General features: G+C 47.8%; 8 protein-coding genes across 8 annotated transcripts; 2 read left to right on the forward strand and 6 right to left on the reverse strand.

Moving 5' to 3' along the window:
* Positions 1 to 53: 53 nt before the first annotated feature.
* On the forward strand, positions 54 to 1,502 carry FIESC28_03716 (uncharacterized protein; the record flags this gene model as incomplete). Its single annotated transcript, XM_031157865.1, has 1 exon — positions 54 to 1,502. One exon carries the CDS (start codon positions 54 to 56, stop codon positions 1,500 to 1,502), a length of 1,449 nt encoding a protein of 482 aa, XP_031018125.1.
* Positions 1,503 to 1,992: 490 nt separating this feature from the next.
* FIESC28_03717 (uncharacterized protein) lies at positions 1,993 to 3,759 on the reverse strand (the record flags this gene model as incomplete). The annotated part of the gene is made up of 6 exons (XM_031157866.1): positions 1,993 to 2,121; positions 2,172 to 2,658; positions 2,706 to 2,831; positions 2,880 to 3,244; positions 3,295 to 3,491; positions 3,546 to 3,759. The coding sequence occupies 6 exons, from the start codon at positions 3,757 to 3,759 to the stop codon at positions 1,993 to 1,995; spliced, it is 1,518 nt and encodes a 505-aa protein (XP_031018126.1).
* Positions 3,760 to 4,646: 887 nt separating this feature from the next.
* On the reverse strand, positions 4,647 to 6,125 carry FIESC28_03718 (uncharacterized protein; the record flags this gene model as incomplete). The annotated part of the gene is made up of 1 exon (XM_031157867.1): positions 4,647 to 6,125. One exon carries the CDS (start codon positions 6,123 to 6,125, stop codon positions 4,647 to 4,649), a length of 1,479 nt encoding a protein of 492 aa, XP_031018127.1.
* A 986-nt stretch (positions 6,126 to 7,111) lies between these two features.
* FIESC28_03719 (uncharacterized protein) lies at positions 7,112 to 8,061 on the reverse strand (the record flags this gene model as incomplete). The annotated part of the gene is made up of 3 exons (XM_031157868.1): positions 7,112 to 7,418; positions 7,469 to 7,961; positions 8,019 to 8,061. 3 exons carry the CDS (start codon positions 8,059 to 8,061, stop codon positions 7,112 to 7,114), a joined length of 843 nt encoding a protein of 280 aa, XP_031018128.1.
* A 554-nt stretch (positions 8,062 to 8,615) lies between these two features.
* Positions 8,616 to 9,515, reverse strand: FIESC28_03720 (uncharacterized protein; the record flags this gene model as incomplete). Its single annotated transcript, XM_031157869.1, has 3 exons — positions 8,616 to 8,850; positions 8,899 to 9,381; positions 9,430 to 9,515. The coding sequence occupies 3 exons, from the start codon at positions 9,513 to 9,515 to the stop codon at positions 8,616 to 8,618; spliced, it is 804 nt and encodes a 267-aa protein (XP_031018129.1).
* A 1,241-nt stretch (positions 9,516 to 10,756) lies between these two features.
* On the forward strand, positions 10,757 to 11,635 carry FIESC28_03721 (uncharacterized protein; the record flags this gene model as incomplete). The annotated part of the gene is made up of 4 exons (XM_031157870.1): positions 10,757 to 10,835; positions 10,892 to 10,938; positions 10,988 to 11,025; positions 11,074 to 11,635. The coding sequence occupies 4 exons, from the start codon at positions 10,757 to 10,759 to the stop codon at positions 11,633 to 11,635; spliced, it is 726 nt and encodes a 241-aa protein (XP_031018130.1).
* A 112-nt stretch (positions 11,636 to 11,747) lies between these two features.
* FIESC28_03722 (uncharacterized protein) lies at positions 11,748 to 13,436 on the reverse strand (the record flags this gene model as incomplete). Its single annotated transcript, XM_031157871.1, has 4 exons — positions 11,748 to 12,691; positions 12,747 to 12,824; positions 12,880 to 13,374; positions 13,427 to 13,436. The coding sequence occupies 4 exons, from the start codon at positions 13,434 to 13,436 to the stop codon at positions 11,748 to 11,750; spliced, it is 1,527 nt and encodes a 508-aa protein (XP_031018131.1).
* Positions 13,437 to 15,616: 2,180 nt separating this feature from the next.
* Positions 15,617 to 16,990, reverse strand: FIESC28_03723 (uncharacterized protein; the record flags this gene model as incomplete). Its single annotated transcript, XM_031157872.1, has 1 exon — positions 15,617 to 16,990. The coding sequence occupies one exon, from the start codon at positions 16,988 to 16,990 to the stop codon at positions 15,617 to 15,619; it is 1,374 nt and encodes a 457-aa protein (XP_031018132.1).
* Between the last annotated feature and the right edge of the window lie 1,650 nt (positions 16,991 to 18,640).

An 18,640-nucleotide genomic window follows, 5' to 3' on the forward strand; every position in this document is an offset into this window, starting at 1 on the left:
AACTCTACCTTTTTTTAATGCGCCAGTAATAGAAAAAAGAGGACAATCGCATCATGAGTTTCTCTACGAAAAGAAAAGCCAAGGTCATCAAGGTCGCTGATGAGGATGATCCAAGTGAAAACACCACGGCGCCCAGCGGCGATAACGGGACCAGCGATGGTGAGTATTCCCAGATTTTGGACTTGCGACTCTTGCTGATGAGATCAAGGCTGACCCTTGCAATTACAGAACCTGCTAAACCACTATTCGGCGCAAAATCTGGTCGAAAACCATTTAGACAGTCGGGCTTGAGAAAGAGCTTTAATCCAGTAGACAGCGAGGGCCTTGGGGATGCACCAGCCACCAATGACGATGAGGACGACGGACCAGTAGTTGTTCGACCAGCTATCAGTCGATCAGGCTCAACGAAGGGAAAGAAGAAGTCCAAGGCTTCGCGGTTATCATTTGACGGAGATGATAATACTGCAGGCGACGACGAGCCGACCGAGGTGTTCACCCCGAAGAAGCTACCCTTAGGTCGCGCATTGGAGAACAGCGCTATAAAAAGAGGACTTGGAACGAAAGGGCTTCCTATGAGATCAATTGGTGACGATGACGACCGACCCAAATACAGCAAAGAGTACCTCGAAGAGCTCCAATCATCCACACCAAATACTCCGGCAAAAACCTCCACGTTACCTCCCGACGATACCGATATGATGGACCTGGATGCTTCAGAGCTAGAGGGTGCACTTGTTGTTGAGTCCTCAGAGCTGAGCCAACCACACCCTACAGCCATTCTTTCCGAGGCCGAGATTCGCGAAAAGAAGGAACGGCGACAACGACTAGCCTTGGAGAAGGACTTTCTATCAGTTGAAGACGACGACGATCCATTCGCGCGCAAAAAGAAGGATGATACACGTTTAATAGCAGAAGACGAGGATCTTGGGGAGGGCTTCGATAACTATGTTGAAGACGGAGGCCTTTCACTCGGAAAGCGTGCCGAAAAAGAAAGACGCAAACAAGATCGAAAGATGATGGAAGAGCTCATCACAGCAGCCGAAGGCCACACATCTGATTCATCATCCGACAGCGATGCCGAGCGACGAATTGCATACGAAACTGCACAGACACGCGCAGGCATGGACGGTCTAAAGAAACCCCGTAAAGATCCTGGCCAGGATCTCCTACAAGCACCACCAAAGATATCACCTCTCCCTAGTTTGACGGAATGCTTAGCACGTCTACAGACTACGCTGAAGGGGATGGAAGAGGAGATGAAGGGTAAACAGAACCGAGTGGAGAAGCTTAAGCAGGAGCGTGAGGAGATTGTGAAAAGAGAAGGGGAGGTGCAGAGTTTGTTGGATGAGACAGGGAAGAAATACCAAGAGGTCATGGCACAAGGGAAGGTGGTTGAGGGGAAGGCTGACGTTCCGGCGAATGCACCTGTGGAGATGGTAGGGGCTAGAGGGTTGGAGACGTTGGGTACGCCGTCGAGAAAACCTGAGGAAGAGGAGACTTAATAGAAAGGAAGGGGCGGTCTGCTTTCTACTTAAAGCAATCAGGCGAGAGCCTTGAGCACGAATACATCATTGTTTATATCAGACGTTCTGGGACAAGAACCTCGAGTTACCATACCATCTAAAGGAACCTGGCTCCCAGTGCGACGATTACTTTCCGGGGCAAAAGGGAATATCATAGGAGTTATACAGGTCGTTACAGCTTGTTTCATCGAGTCTACTTGGCCATAAACCGACTCAGATGCGCTACCAACATATTGCCTTGTTCGTTGGTCTATTTGAGACGACCTCAGGGTGTCAGAAGAATTGGCCCTAGAGGCATAAGAGACGAAATAATTTGGTCACTTTATGCTAGCTTAGACCAGTATTAGGCTACTTTATTTGGTAATCTAAGCCTTAGAGGACATTTCTTCTGTTGCCCACCTGGACGATCACACGAATTAGATTAGATAGGGTGTATCAAGATTCAGTACAATTATTTCCCCTGCTCGCACTATTGCATGCCTCCTTCATCTCGCCTGGTGATCGTGACCCAAAAGTCTGAAGCAGACATGAAGACTGACGTCTGAGTCTTGATCGGTCTTTCAGGATTCAATATAGCAAAATTGTATCGTTTCATCAACTGTAAATGGTTAGTGAAACAATTCAACTACACATCAATAGTCGACATACCTCGAAAACAGCCTTGTGGATTTCCATAAGTGCAATCGGCTTTCCCAAGCATGAATACTTGCCATGTCCAAAGTGCAAGTCCAATGCAGCTATCATCTCTCTCAATCTTTCCTGTCCGGCAAGTAGCCACCGCTCAGGACGAAAGACATCTGCGTCCTCGCCCCAGACCAGCTTCGATCGTCCAACTGCGTAGAAACCTTGGCCAACTTGAGTTCCGCCAGGGACGAAAAAGCCGTTGATGGTGTCACCTTGTGGAGGGACTTGCTTGAAACCGAGGCCAGCGACGGGAGGCCACATGCGCAGACCTTCGCGTACGACGGCTTGGAGATATGGCATCTTCTGTGTTTGCTTCCAGGAGATGGGTGTGTTGATGGGAGAAGAATATTGGCGGATTTCAGTGATCAAAGACGTATATGCTGTTGGATTTGCGATTAGGGCGAGGATGATCATGCGTAAGGCATGGGCTGTAGTGTTAGAGCCGGCAATACTGGGGCTTGTCAATACCATACTCCTTCGGGGCTCTGGAATACATACATAGAGATGAAAGCTTGTTGGATGAGTTCCTCCTCATTCATGCCGCTGTTGATGTGAGCTTGCATCATATCCTTCGTCGTAGCAGCGCCATCAGCAAGTCTTCTACGAACAAGCTGAGTTGCAAACCTGCTCAAACAATCAGCCTTGAACCCACGCCTATACTCAAGCACTTACCCCATCAGTCGTCCAAATCCGACCTGATCTTCTTCACGAGGCAAGAGTAAACTCAAGGGCCATCGGTGAACAATCCTTCCTAGCCAAGGATACACAGATACAATATTCATGACAGGAAGAGAACTTTCGTTGATCTCGTTATACTGATAGAGATCTTCGTCTTGGGAAAGATATCCAAATGGTTCTCCGAAGGATACATCACCGATGACATCGAGAGCAAAGAATTGCGTTTTCTCTGCAAAGTCGAGGGGTGTCGATTTGCTGGTGGACGATAAGTACTTGCGATCAATGAGTGATATGAAGTTGAGAAGCTGACGATCTATGCCAGCTTCGAAACCATATCCCTCGTTCTCTTTAATAGCATACTGCAGGTTATCAGTACTTGTAAACCGCCATGGTTGAGTGAGTTACTTACGCCTGGTGCCATCTTTGCTCGCATGGCTTTATGCTTAACCTCATCTCTTTCAGAGACAACGTTATCGACATTGGGAACTATTCGTCCGCTGGTGTAAAAGTCTCCTTTTGTGTAAGTACTTCTAACGGCAGACATGCTCCGTAACACAATGGGGTCTGTGGAGAGAAGCTCATTGGGACCTATACGGACAAGAGGACCTGAATTCACCTTGTTAGTTATTCTGGTTATTAACCGGCTTAATTGTCTTTTACCGAATTGATCTGAGGCGTTCTTTAAATGTTCATGATAGCGTCCGCTGAGCGCTCTACGAAGCTGCCACCACGATGTCCACCCTGTACCCTTAGGACCGGGAATATGGCGCAGACGATGCCAGCGCTGCACGAGACGTATGGCTTGAACAACAAATAAGATGACGATCACTTGGAAACAGGTCTCCATCAACGATTGATCGGCCAAGAACACCATATTCAAATGGCAGCAGAAAGTATTATTGCTCCCTGTAGTTGTGGAATCGCAACCTACGGGTCAAAGTGATGTGACTTCATCTCAATTGATCCGCAAAACAGCGAGGGCCTTGAATTTGGCCAAGATAGGCAGCTGCAAGCCGAGAACTGGCTGGGGCAGCGCAGGATTAGGATTAGATTCCCAATGATTCGGATGCCCAGATCAGTCCATCGTTCGAGAACTGTAAGCAGGGTTGTCGAAGCAAGGTTGAGCTAAACGACCTACATTCATTCGCTCAATGCGGTAAGTGACCAAGCCTTCCAAGGTCTGAATAAGACATGCTTCGACTAGCTCCGACTTCTTCTTGACATTTCAAGATCGTGAGGGAACAAAGGGAACGAATCGGAGAACCGCCGATTAAGATGCTTTAACGCAGCCGAGAGAAGCAGACGGGAACAGTTTGGAGCGTTCCACTTTTACGGGTGGTATTTCCAATCGTTATTGTTCTAGAAGCTGGGCTTCGCGGGTGGCTTTGGATTGTCTTTAGTAAAAGCCATGGCGTAGTTTGGTATCAAGCCTCAGGGTGTCATAAGAATTGGCCCCTGGAGCATGAGACGAAATAATTTGATCACCTTATGCCAGCTTAGGCCAGCATTTAGGCTACTTTATTTCTATACCCTAAGCCTTGGAGGACAACTCTTCTGACACCCACCTGTCAAGGTCTTGTACTTGTCACATTATTGTCTCTTATACTTTGCAGTATGTGGCGCAAGGAAGAGACTCTGAAAGATACAGTCTTATAGTTCATCATTCATAAATCGTTTCTAAAATTGCCATCGCCATAAGCCAAGAAGCTTCTAAAGGTTACCCTATGGCGCCATTGTTTCCTCTCATGATTTCGCATCAGTTTAAATATCCTTCTTCTTTCCTCCCCCGCCATAGAGAAGTCCACTGGTCACATCCCCACTCATATACGCAAACCAATCTTTAGCCAAGTTCACACGTCCGTACCAAGGGCCTTCGTTAGTAACCTTAGGCATTCGTTCAGCAGCCTTGACAAAGTAGTTACTCGTGGCATTAACAGGCAACTTCTTCGGCTTAAGTCTGTCATTGTCATCAAGTACAGGCATCACACTTGTTGCTCCCTTCTTCTCCATCTCCTTGATGACGCTTGTCAACATCTTAGCCATGAGAACAGCACCGGGTGTCCACGAGGTAGTCACGTAACCCATCACGAAGCCCATGTTAGGAAGGGAATCGACCATGCAGCCGCGCCAGGTATAGTGTGAGCCGACTTCGATAGACTTTCCATCTACTGATGGGACAATACCACCAAAGAGCTGGAAGTGTAAACCTGTTGCTGTGACGATGATGTCGGTTTCGAGCTTGCGACCAGACTTAAGAAGGATGCCATCCTTCGTGACTGTTTGGATAGTGTCTGTCACAATCTCACAGTTGTCCTTATGCAACGCCTTGAAGAAGTCTCCTTCGGGACACATACATAGTCTCTGTTCGAAAGGGTTGTAGCTGGGATTGAAGTGAACGTTGACATCAACGTCTTTTGGCAATTCCTTCCGCATTTCTCCCATCAGAATCCTGCGGCCGAAATTGGGGAACTTCAAGAGCAATTGGGTGGCGGCGAGTTCCATCAATACATCTTTCCAGTATATGAGCCAGTATGCCCATGACCAGGGAAGGATCGTGCGTAGGAAGAAGTCGAGATTGGAGGTCGTAGGTCGAGAAATGACGAAGGATGGACTGCGCTGAAGCTGTGTCACCATACTTGCCTTTTCGGCGAGTGATGGAACGATTGTGATTGCCGTGGCTCCTGATCCGATGACAACGACACGCTTGTCCGAGTAGTCAAGGTCTTCAGGCCACCATTGAGGATGAACCACCTGGCCTCCAAAATTCTCGATACCAGGAATTGTGGTCTGGAGGGCCTTGTCGTACGAATAGTAGCCCACACAGCTAATGACAAAGTTCGCGATCATCGTCTTGCGCTGCCCATCAGCATCAACATCTAGCCTCCAATTCTGTTTATCGGTCCGCCATTCACATGCCACCATCTTATGATTGAACCGAATCTTGTCTCTTATACCAGCAGCATCAACAGCCTCCTCAAGATACTCAACGATCTCTCCAGCCTGCGCCATCTTGTGTTCGTGTTTCCAAGGATGCCATGGTAGACCGAATGAGGTCATGAAAGAGTCGGATCGGAAGCCTGGATATCGAAAGAAGCGCCATGTTCCGCCAATGGCTTCTCGAGCCTCGAGGATCGTGTAGGAGCGCTTAGGGAGTTTCTCGTTGAGGACATGGGCTGCATTGATACCGGATAGACCAGCGCCCAAGATTATAATATCGTGGTGTTCGATTGTGTCGCCCATTTCGACAGAGGTTTGCGATGTCGAGGTTGAAGTTTGTTGAGAAGCTTAAGCTGAATTTACATTGGGAAATTTCCAAGACAAGACAAGGTACATCAAGTCCCGGCCTACCGCTAGTTCCACCCACATTTCCTATGACGCCACGGAATTAAGTACTTCGATAATGTAGGTATATCCAATTGGAAGCAATAATGGTTTACTCTGTCGACAGTAACTTATGCGAGAATGCTGACTTGCAGTAAATAGTCATCCCCAACAGAAGATTCATTATTGAACCCTCCGTTCATCCGCAATTGGCTTCATAGCCTCTCCAAGACGCTGTCTCGCTTTTAGATGAACTATACAAAAATTGAAACCTCTTATTTCGCTACCGATACGTATAATTTATCGATAGTCGTATCAAGTAACAAGGGATTCTGCAGATGCCAAGCAAACAGCAGAATTAAGGATCTTACCCCGGCCCACTCAGCGGTAGATCGCCCCTGGTACCTCAAGACCAAGCTTCTAATCCTGGCACACGATAATTGGTTGGAAACTAGCCATTGTCCGCAACTTGTGTCGTTTTTAACGTGGCATATAAATACTTCTGATACACCCACGCTTATAATTCACTATGATAATTATTGCAGAGATTGGTTCTGGATAACTATATCACTGTTAGAATGGCTATGCTTGATAAGGTAATGACCTCTGTTGTCCTTCGACTCATAGGTGTATCGTTTCCTAGCACTAACTACCTAGTAACCAACGCTTACACCTGGTTTTGATTTTCTTGTACCTTCATTTGTGTCTAAGGACATATGAATCGAGATGAAGAGTTAGGGCCCATTCAATGATATTCTTAGTTTTATCTATTCCATGATCATGATACTCATCTAAAAATCTTCCTCGATATCATGATAGCCCCAAACACCCATGATAGCTCCCAGTACCCAAGTGTAATTCTTTCCAAGTTATCTTAGACCGTTTCTCGTTACTAACCCTTCCCTCTAATCCTTTCTGCGCCAGTTGTTGGATACCATAGCATTATTCGTTTCAGGCTTATTGGGACGGTTGTTATTGTTGTTGTTGAAGCGTCGACGACCCTCTTCAATATCTTGTTGACGACCCACAAGCTTCTGAGGAATCCTCTCAGATACTGAAACCTTCAGCTGTCCTCCTGCGATCTCCTTGCCGTTGAGAGCCTGTACTGCTGCGCTAGCTTCTTCTTTGGTTTCGAAATCAACAAAGCAGTAGTGGTTGTTTCCAAATGACTTCTTGCTCTCATGAGGTGTAATTCGCTTCCCAACCGCAGCTCTGAAATCCTAGTTAGCTCATAGCTCTTATAACTGGAGTGTTTCACTCACGGCTTGAAGTCAGCAAAGATCTGTGCAAGTTCCTCCTGATGCTGTGCTTGATCAATCATTTTGTCTAAGCCACCAACATATAGTCTTCGTCCACCATGATCCCTCACTACATCCTCGAAATGGTCGATAGCCCAATAAGGTCCCTTCTTTTCGCCTTTGCCGTCGTTGTAGTTATTGCTTGTGCTCGATCTCGTATTCCAGTCTCCCCATCGTCGAGAAGTCGATTCTTCGTTTCGAAAGCCACGTTGCTCACGAGGTTTCTTGGGTTCGCAAGGTCCAACTTTCAAAGATCTTCCGTATATATATACTTTCGAGGGTAGAGTTGAAAGAGCTCTCTCGGCAGTTTCGCGGTCGTGGAAGTCGACGAAGCAATATCCGGGGTTTCGAGCACTGACGGGATCGATGGAAATGTGAATCTTGTCCAGAGTATCGAAGCCGTTTTGAGCTAGAGCTTCTTCAACTTCGAAGGGCTTTGCCTCGTAAGGGAGGTTGCCTATCAAGAATCAAATGTTAGCCCTCGTCTAGGAGCTAAGGCTGGGGGAGGTCATACCTAGGTAGATGCGCCTGCCGGCATTGATAGCTTCTTGTTCCATGACGAACGAGGGATTGATGTTAGACTGGTCCCAGTACGGTACTTTGGATTACAATACCCAGAGCGGTAAGCAAAGAGAAGCTCGAAATTTTTCAAAAAGAACTCCCTTCAGCTTAGTGAGTCCTCCTTGTGGACCAATAAGAAGCTGTCTGCTAACACCCCGCGAAGACCCTGAATGAGGGGCGACGCGGTGTGGGTAAGCCAGCGAAACGCGAGACAAGCATTAGTTTGTTGGCTTGTGGTGAGTCCGGAGTCATGATGCCTTCAATGTGTAACTTTGCTGAGAAAAACCTTGTTTCCCTTTAACCCGGGTGATGGATTGAGTTCAGCAAACAGCTTTGAAAATGACGCTCGGCAAACAGAAACAGATACTTGTATACATGTAGTCTATACAATAATATGGAATAGCCATAAAGAAAGACTTCAGCAAGCCTCTTAAGAAAAATGTGAATCTTACTGCTGATAACATGGTATCAGCCATTCGTTCTCGTGCACCTGCTCCCCGTTGTTGGTATCAATATCTCCCTCTCTCGTAATCATTCCGCCAATTCACGACTAACCCATCCTTGAACCGTTGGACATCGTTTGTGAACTCGCAGACGGGTATCGTGAAACTTCTCTCATATGATCTGGAGTTCCAAACGCCTTCATCTCTCTCGATCCCCATTTTCGCATGGCCACTTTGTGTTCACAGTTGGTGCAGTAATGAGTTGTGTGGCATGCCCAGTTCCCAGCGTATGGAACAGCGGCACCGACAATGGTTGTGAAACCTAGGGCTGTTGCAGAGGCACTGGTTGTTGTTAGAAGATTGGCTGGTAAAGCTTGAAGAGGTTCTTACTGTGTGAACTTTGAAGATGTTTTCTTTACTCGTGTTTCAGCTCGGCGTTGGCAGAAGGGACAATCGACGAATTTTGGGTGATCTCCGAGTTCGTGTAGTGGCGTCACATATGTAATCACTTGGTTGCCGCTGTAAGATGGTGGTCGCTGGGCATATCCGCCGTTGTTGTGATACTGTGGAGGTCCCTGGTGAGCGTAACTACCTGGACTGTGAGGCGGTTGGCTGTAAAGCGGTTGGCTATGAGGCGGTTGTTGGGGCGCGAAAGAATCTGGACTGTAAGGATATTGAGGTGTGGATTTTCGTGCTGGTAATGGAGGCGCAGGTTCGTCTAATGTTCCTATTGGGATAGGTGCTTCATGAAATCGTTTGTCTGTTTCCGAATCTACCGGTATGGGGGCGTCGTAGTATACGTTTTGTCCCACGTTTTGATCGGGGTGCACGACTTCTGGAAGGCCCTCATCATTGATCACACTGCGAATAACTCTACTTCATGTCAGAAACCATCGGAATGAGCTTTTGATTCGAACTTACGCCGAGTTCGGACGAGATCGCGGTGGAACTTCATGCACTGGCTTTTCGAGTAGAATCGTAGGGGTGGTGTTCTGTATTGTCGCCATTATTGCTAGATTTGAGCAACAGGTGTAAGATAGCCAAGAAACCAGTTTAGAGTGGGGGATTAAGGGTCCTTTATTCACCTCACCTCAGGCTAAGAGCTAAGCTCTCAGCCGAAGGATCATCTGTAACACCAGTATTCACAGCCTACTGTGCCTATTAAGCAAGGGCCAGTGGCTGAGTCTCAGCCCAGGAATCAGCCAACGATTTGAAGGTCTGTGACGTCGAAGGATTCGGTCTGGGTTGTCCATCCTTCCTTGGGCTCACTACCGTTGCATCAAGACAGGGATCTGGCGATGGGCTGTAGGGGCAGATCGCTCGTATGCCCCGCCAATCGGCCGCTGCAAGTGGCGGAATTCCGCTACAATGCTTAATTCGTCTCGATAAGGCTGAACGGGGCGCTGCGTTTGGACTCATGTTGTTGAAGATGGGTGGCTTGAGGATTCTAAGTTTCTTGTTGTTTGAGAGTCGCCTTCAAGGGATTGCCATTAGTTGGGGGCGAAAATATAAGAGTAGAAGCACTAAGGGTGTGAAACTGGTAACGACTAACGTCACGTTGAACTTATCGCAGGCAGATCCCAGCTGGTTTGGAGTGTCTTCTGAAGTGGATTCATGGCCGTATATTTCCGTTAAAAAGTGTCCGATTTAAGTATCCGATGTTGGTTTGACAGGCGACAACTTTGGAAGGAACTTGGAAGCCGGGCAGGAAGCTACCAGTGTACAAATAGAAGGTACTTGTAGTCCTTCGCACCTGCCGGCTTACACCAAGAGTACAGCATATTGATCAAATAGGAAGTTGGTCTCGGCAGTTCAATGCGAGAATGACTCTCAAGTATACGAAAAAGGGACCCGAACTAATAGTGAAAGGAAACCGTTGTTCTTTGCCTTCTCATGCAAACTGTACACTTTGAAGATTGGGTTGGGTTGAGACAAAAGATGGATCGCTGAACAATCAGCAATGCAAGCTCTTCAGAGTAACATAATTGGCAACCTACAATCTCCTTTCTAAACATAGAGACTATTGTGATACTGTACGTCAATGAGTCAAATAGACCCGATTGACTAATTCATCCGATTTGATAAGGTACTGACCTCGGCAGTCAACGTCTCCATCCATAACAGCTCCCCACTATTGCCCCTCCCTCGCCCTCAGGTCATGAGCTTCCAGAGCTCAACATTAGCTCATACCTTAACTCCCGTTCAATTCTTCAACTTCCAACATTAGCAAGCAAGCAATTCGTTCAAGATGTCTTCTGAGCAGCTCGTCCTATTCGATCTTCCCAGCCGTGAGCCTAACGGTGCTTGGTCTCTTAACCCATGGAAGAGTGAGTTACCCTATCTTAACTGCCCCTCCATGATATCACCGCTCATCATGCAATAGCTCGATTCCTCTTGAACTTTAAGGGTATTGACTACAAGACCGAATGGGTATGTCAATTGTCCAAAATGATGGAGTGTGTTACTGAACAATTACCAGCTCGAGTACCCTGACATCAAGGCCACCCTTGAGCCTCAGTAAGTTATCCTCTCGCCCATCATATACACATGACTCACAAATTACAGCGTTCCCGCCAACCCATCAACAGGAACATGGACTATCCCAACCGTCAAGTTCCCCGACGGAACTTACATCATGGACTCAGCCAAGATCCTCGAGCGAATTGAGAAGGACTACCCCGAACCGTCTGTCCACGCAGACTCACCCGTTCTTTCAAAGCTGTTCGCCATCATGCCCAACATCATGGGTGCTCTCCGACCTATCTACTTCACCCACGTGCCTGGACGTATCCTGAGCGAGAAGAGCCAGCCTTACTGGTACGAGACACGAACTGAGATGGCCGGACAGCCTCTTGATGAGCTTTACCAGAAGGAGGGCGGCCAGTCAGCTTGGGATAAGGCGAAGCCTCATGTGCAGGAGGTTGAGGCTCTTCTTAAGGAGAACTCTGATGGTCCTTTCTTCCTAGGAAAGACTCCCAGTTATGCTGATTTCGTTTGGGGCGGTTTCCTCATCTTTATGCAGCGTAACCAGGTCATTGACGAGGTGTACAAGATCAGCGGCGACGCTCAGCTTCACAAGGACCTCCTTGAGGCTACTGCCCCTTGGCACAAGAGAAACGACCACTAGATTACGGAATCAAGATTAAATGTCAAGGAATCCTATAGAAACTGAAAACAAGACAACAATAAAGAGATCCCCCATGCACCCTTCCTCGCCAACTTGTCCTTATGTGCCTACTTCATCCAAGCAATATTCCCCCATCTTCATCATCCGTATCAGATCCCACACTATTAACCCTCGACCTCAGACTTAGTGCATTAGCAAAGCTCTCACCCAATTCATCGATATCAGGTAGATCGCGAGTACCCCCATCAGTCCGAACATCGGTACTTGCATACAACACCGAGGTAAGAGGATGGGTGCTGGAGTCGTGTCTCTTGCCTTTGGAGCTTTTTTCAACCAAGATTTTGAAAGCATCCTCGCGGATCTTAGTCATCATAGAATTGAGTATCGTTTGTCGTCGTGTTCTGCCGAAAGAGTCTTCGAGCTCTGGGAGGTCTGGGAAGCGCCAGTTGACGTAGAGATTTCCATGACTCGGCCTCGTTTTGATGTTACCATGCTGGCCTGAGGCTTCAAAGTAGTAGCGGCAGAGCTGGCAGGCGCCTTTGCTGCTACCTATGTATCTCCAATCGCTAAAGAACACCACATTTGACTGTGCCATTATCCATTCAAGAACCAGAACCTCTGCGTGTACGTATGGCGTGAATTTGGGCCTAGTGCACTGGGACTTGACCCGATCATCCAAGTTTACCCACTCCAAGCTTCTAGCATGGGCGAGATACCGTTCCTTTGTAGCATGATTGCTGCACATTCGACCAATGATGGCCTCAGCACTTTCGCTCTTTCGTCCTAGAGGGTTTGATTCCGGTTTGGTCGAGTTGATAGGGACGACAACAAACTCTTGAAAGAGCTCTGGCCAAGCTTTTTCTGAGTTAATCAAGTGCTGTACGATCCTTTCGTAGCCTTTTAGACGGGAGATGGTGTGTCGTAGCTCTGACCAGCACTCGAAGCTTCTGCCATCTCTGAACCGGCCAGCCGTGGCATTGCTTTGTATGTAATCTGTCGTTCGTAGTGTCAGAAAGGACTTGAGAGCTTGGAGAAGGCTGTTGAAATGTGACAAGCCTATACCAACCGATTGTTAGCTGAAGCAGTGTTTGCGTTTTACTGTAATACTAACATAGGCCACCATCCGTTTCCGAGAAGGTAATTCGTTCGATAGCGCCACTCAAAACCTCCAACCCCTTACCGATTTTAGCTGCATCATGCTGTTAACAGTGAAGCTCGACATGGCGGATACTTGCCAACGTTACCTTTTTGGCCTCGTGCTTGCTGACAGAATAGCAAACATTCGGCAATGTTCTTTCTTAATGCACCCAGGTAACAGCCAATCCTGGGAGAGTCGAACGCAAGTATCATCTCGAGAATACCATCCCGAGCAGGCCCTTTTGCAATATTCTCAAGCAAATGGAAGCCGGACAATCTCCCAATCAAAGTAGCAAGAAAGTCCCTAGTGTCATCCAAGTCACTGTCAAATACCAGATTGCAAGCAAAGATGTATGTGAACTTGTCCTCTCCATCAAGAATCGCAACCGAAGTAACAGTCCTGCCTCCCTTTTCTCTATCGCAAACACTTGCGAGACTGTGAAGAAACCTATGGTACTCTTGCTCTTCTGTAAGTGGGTTGTTGGGGACTTCTGCTTGGCTGAGAGCACGTTCCTCGTGGGTGATTTCAGTCAGAGCTTTGTATAAGACGATAGGCTCGTACAGACGACGCTTCTGTTTGCCCTTGAGCGCTACATAGTTATCTGATACACCGCATTAGTGAATACGACTGATTGTGAAGAGGTGTTGACTTACTCGACGCCATCGTTACAGTCGCTATGCAATGAGGGAGCCAAAGAGCTGGATGGGTAGAAGTCTAGATAGCAATTGACTCTGGCAGGTGTGTCTATGGGTCTTAAATAGATTCAATGTTGGTCGAATTTTTACACATTTGCGATCAACTCATGATTTCTGCCTTGTCATGGCCGAGGCCAATGCTGGGGGCCGGCTTGGGAGGCTTATCACATCATGCGGGGTGATTTGGACTACCAACGGCCGGCCTCCCACAGATTCAATTGCCTTATTCCATCCATCATTCGCACGAAATCTCGAATCAATCTGGGCTTTCTTACCGGATTTGACATCTGGCTGGGTCGCGGCCCTGAGGCAGAGTTGTGATATCGCGAGTTGCCTCACGCCGTTGAGAGTTCCATCTTTGCGGATTTTCCTTGAACTTGGCCTTCGACATATTTCTACAATCTTCGAATATCGGTTACTCGCAGTGGCCTGGGTTGACTCAATTGAGAAAATGCACACTGTTATGGGAAGATGCAGTCGGCCCCCGGTGGGCCTCCCAAATGATGATGGTCGATAGAGCAGTCGAAGGGCAAATATATATATACCTGTTCATGACAAGGAAACATCTCATTAACATCTTCAATAGTATATTCTACTATCACCCTTGTGTCTGTTTCTTGATATCGGTATCCTTTACATACCAGACCACATCAACACTCCCAAGCCGTCAGGTATGTCGCGACGAAGCGATCGTCCTCACAGGCGCAGCCGCTCCAGCAGAACTCAACAGGAAGACATACCCATCGACCCAAACCTGACAGCTGAACCTCAGTACCCCGAGTACTCTGAGACTCAGGTCTACGCCTTGGCTGGCCCAAATCAGATCCAATAGAGCACTGATTTACAACTCTCTTTCCACGGCTCGAGTGCGCCAGAGAGTCAGGACACAAGCCAAATGGCACATTACATGATACAGCAACAACCTACGACAGTCAATCCCAATGAGGTCTTACTCAACTCGAGCTTTGGCAATGCATCGCAGATTGTTCCCAGTTCTGTTTACCAAACTACCGTCTATGGTATGTTCAGAGAGCTTGGGAGACAAAATGATCCAGGCCCCTCATGCCCCAGACAAGCGTTGAAGTTACATTATTTTGGCTCTTAATGCATTCGAAGACAGCCTTTCTGCCATTCAGTAGCCAGTATCACTAACACGTACAAGCAACGAACGAACCAGAAGCCTCGTCTTCCACTACCCAGCCCTCCAGCCAATACTACTGCACAGAATGTGACCGCTCCTTTTCAGGAAACCGAGACTTCAAGTAAGCTCTTAGCCGAAAACAACGAGCGTTTCAAAGCTGACAAGGTAATACTGCAGCAAACACATGAAGATACACAACAGACCCGTCAAATGCGAAGCCGATCCCAACTGCAACGTCACAAAAGCAGAGCAGCGTGACATGGATCGTCACTACCGCACTTCGCATAAGGCTTACGCAGCCAGCAAGGGGATCTTGACGGAAGAAACGCCCTGTGGCTTTGAAGGGTGTGCTTCCAAGTTTACGCGGAAGGATAATTTGCTTAAGCATTGGAAGAAGTTCCATGGGTATGAGTAACCCGGGAACTGAAAGCAACGTCGATCTTCTTGGTCCCCTGTCTCCTACGAGGGAGCGCAGAGTTTTCCTTTGTTTGTTCCGTATCTTGTTTTATTCAAACTTTACCAACTTTCGCTGCTTTGATGCTGGGATGTGAGGAAGGGTGGTATTTCCCCTGTTTCTTCTTTAGGCGAACACGGGGTTGGGAACTCGCTACCGGCACATACGGATAGTCAGTCACTTGGGAATTACTGTACATCGATCACCTTGCAATTCATCCAATATTCTGTCTGTGTCATGGAAACAATAAGACGCCGTTCAATTCTCTTTCGTTTCTTTTAATCTATCCCAAGACCAGCCCATACTTTTCCCTCCCAATCATTCATTTAAACGCACTGCCGCCTCCCCATCATTGAAAGAAGGCACCATAGAACGTATTAGATAAAAAGGCTCAACATAGAAAATAGATGTAAATCATCATCAAAAGGGAATCTTTTAACGAGATACAATAACGACCTGAAACGAATATGCCGTGCCCCCTAACGCCTCGTCATTCCTTGTGATCGTATGCCTGATCACTAGAAGTTCCATCATGAATAGCCTTATCCTTGTTTTAGACCGCCGAGAACGGGCAGGTAGCCCCGTTGGCAGAGATGGCTCCTGAGCTGGGACATCTTTGCTCAGTACTAGCGACTGAGGGGCACTTGGAGGCAGAAGCAATGCTCAGATTATCAACCTTGAACTCCATGTCACCAGTGCTGAAGAGCTCAAAATGCATGCGGCTCGCATCGACCTTTTGGACCTTGAGGTACTCGGCCATCTCGAGCATAAACTGCTCAGGACCGCAGATGTAGTATTCAGTAGAGCTGTGGCACAGGTAGAGATCTTCCTTGGAGACTCTTGCCAGATCCATGCGGAAGTCGTGGTCGTATGTGACACCGTAGACATCGGATTCGGCGAGGTGAGTCTTGAAGATGTTGGTGCGGAAGTTGGGATGGTTGCGGGCAATGCGGCGGACCTGGTCGTAGAAGGGAACCGATCGTCGAGAGCCGTGAATCCAGGAGACGGGTCGGTTGGGTTGGCGTTCGGAGACGGTGTTGAGGATGGACATCATGGGCGTGACACCCACTCCGGCTGAGATGAGGACGATGGGGACGTTGGAGGTGTTGGACATGTCGAGGTAGAACTCGCCGGCTGGGTGAGTCAGCTCAACGACGTCGCCCTCGTCCTTCATGTCGATGAGAAGGTTGGAAACGACACCGGGGTTGAGGGCATCGCCACCGAGATAGCGGCCGCTGCGGGTCATATGAATGCCCTCATCTCTCTTGATAGTAACGCGGTAGTAATCAGGTCGAGGGGCCTCGCTCAGGGAATATTGGCGAGACTGGACGTAGCCCTTGTCGGCGATGGGAATCATGACAGAGACGTATTGACCAGGCTGGAAGGGAGGAAGACGCTTTCCGTCAACGGGAACAAGATAGAAAGAGTAGATGTCGTCTGACTCTTCAATCTTCTTCTCGATACGGAACTTGCGGTAGCCCTGCCACTTACCAAAGTCACGGTAAAGCTGAGCCTCACGACCGATGAGCATCTTTGCCAGCATCCAGTAGGCCTTTGTCCAAGCCTCTCTGATCTGTGGGGTCATGACGGGACCAAGGACCTCTGCAAAGGCAGAGATGAGATACTTTTCGACGATGGCGTAATGCTCTGGCTTGATGCCCAAGGAGCAGTGCTTGTGGCACATGCGCTCCATCTTGGGGATGAGCTCTGTGATGTGGTTGATGTTGTTGGCATAGCTGAGGATGACAGCAGTAAGGGCACGGGGCTGGCGACCGTTGGCCTGGTTGACTGTGTTGAAGTAGTCGTTGAGCTCGGGGTGATCACGAAGCATGTTGCGGTAGAAGATGGTTGTGATGCGCTCTCCGTGGTCAGTCAGGGCAGGGATGGTGCCCCGGATGAGCTTGGTCTGTTGATAGGACAGAGCCATTGTGACGGTATTTGAGGTTAGAGGATAGTATTACTACAGTTAAGTAGTAGTAGATGAGGACCTTGAAAGATCTCCTTGAAGAATAGATAGAGATTCGCGAGATGTCGAGGGTTACTGCTGTATATGTCAACAGGTCAGGAAAAGGAATGAATCAGAATAATAAAGCAAAATCCATCAGTGGAAACCAGAGTTTACGAGGGTCGTCCCCAGATATTATATCTTCATGCATCAGTCTGGGTCATGGGCTGAGGTGAGGGTATCGGATGGAGTCAACATCCATGGGAGTCAACTATCCATACCCCTGGACGTATACGCCCATGGTAATGAGCAGAGCAGAGAGATAATCACATTGCGATAAAAAAGCAAAGAAAGCGAGAAAACTTTGAAGTTTTCTCCACAAGCCGTCGATTCCTCGTGGCTTGACATACACCCTAGAGACAGAGGGTGTATGGTATGGTATGGGTGATGGATCTAGGTTGAGGCAAGCTCAGGAAGTCGTACGATGAAGAAGCTGGGATGATGAAGGTCCTGGTCCTGCTGGGTGCTAAGCTAAACCACTAACGTTTAGTTGAAGTTGAAGGCTGTTAGTGGGGTCCACAGCCCTGTATCCGTATGTCCAGTGGAGGTCCGCCAGCTCCCGCTTTAGCTCAGTGCTCTCCTTATTGCGGCCTCTCACTGTAAAGCTGGTGTCTTGGCATTACATGACGGTCTTGAGTCGTCCGAGGTTCACAATGAAGCGAGGATCGAGGCTGATCTGGATCCAGTAATTAAATCACAAGTAACTGTTCTTTACTCATCAATAACTTATAGTCTACGGATATGGCATGTGGCAATGTCGAGCACTCAATCTAGTCTGTCTAGGCCTTAAGCTACCAAGTCAGTAAAGACAGCTACCAAAACTAACTTGACTCAAGGATTACTGGACAACAAAATAAGAAACAATAAAACTCGGTCGGCTCCTCGTGGAACTAATTTAGCTCCGAAGTCGCCTCCCGTTTCCGTCTCCGTAGCGCCGGTCCAGCTCTCGACCTCAGCTTAAACTGAACACCATTGTTGAAGGATCAACTAGTTCGTCAGCTATAGTCTTAGCCATGTGTTAGCCACGCGAGAAAACAGATGCATCATTAACGCATGGCAACCATGTTTGAGGAGGAATGGAACGTGAGAGGTGATGAACCAACAAAAGGCGAAGTAGGTCCAGAATTACAAGAGGCGCACATTCTAGACAATGCAGTTAAACCAGCCATACAGAACAGCAGATAAAGGCAAACAGGGTGATGGTATCACACAAACAAGCAAAGATATCTGCATAAAGGAGCAAACAGGCCTATTATAGCTATTTCAGCCCATTTGAACAATGTGCTGTAACAGAAAGAAAAAGCACTAAATGCGACAGGTCATGTATGTACCTTTGCAATTGTGATGTTCCTGATAGCAGATATCATAGGTAGGCTTGTAGATATATTCAAAACGTTGAAAAGTAATTCTGCAGATATAACACAATCATTACATCGTCTACCTCATGCACAACTAATAGCTGAGCCCAATAAGCGCTGTTGGTTAACATTGTCCTCGGGAATAGCATCATGGCGTCTACAAACCTAAAGAATAGGCTTCTCAGACTAGACCCTTGCAAGATCTAGCTCCCTG

The sequence above is a fragment of the Fusarium coffeatum genome (genome assembly GCF_003316985.1).
Source record: "Fusarium coffeatum strain FIESC_28 chromosome Unknown BRIP53273_contig_77, whole genome shotgun sequence".
Taxonomy (NCBI): Eukaryota; Fungi; Ascomycota; class Sordariomycetes; order Hypocreales; family Nectriaceae; genus Fusarium; species Fusarium coffeatum.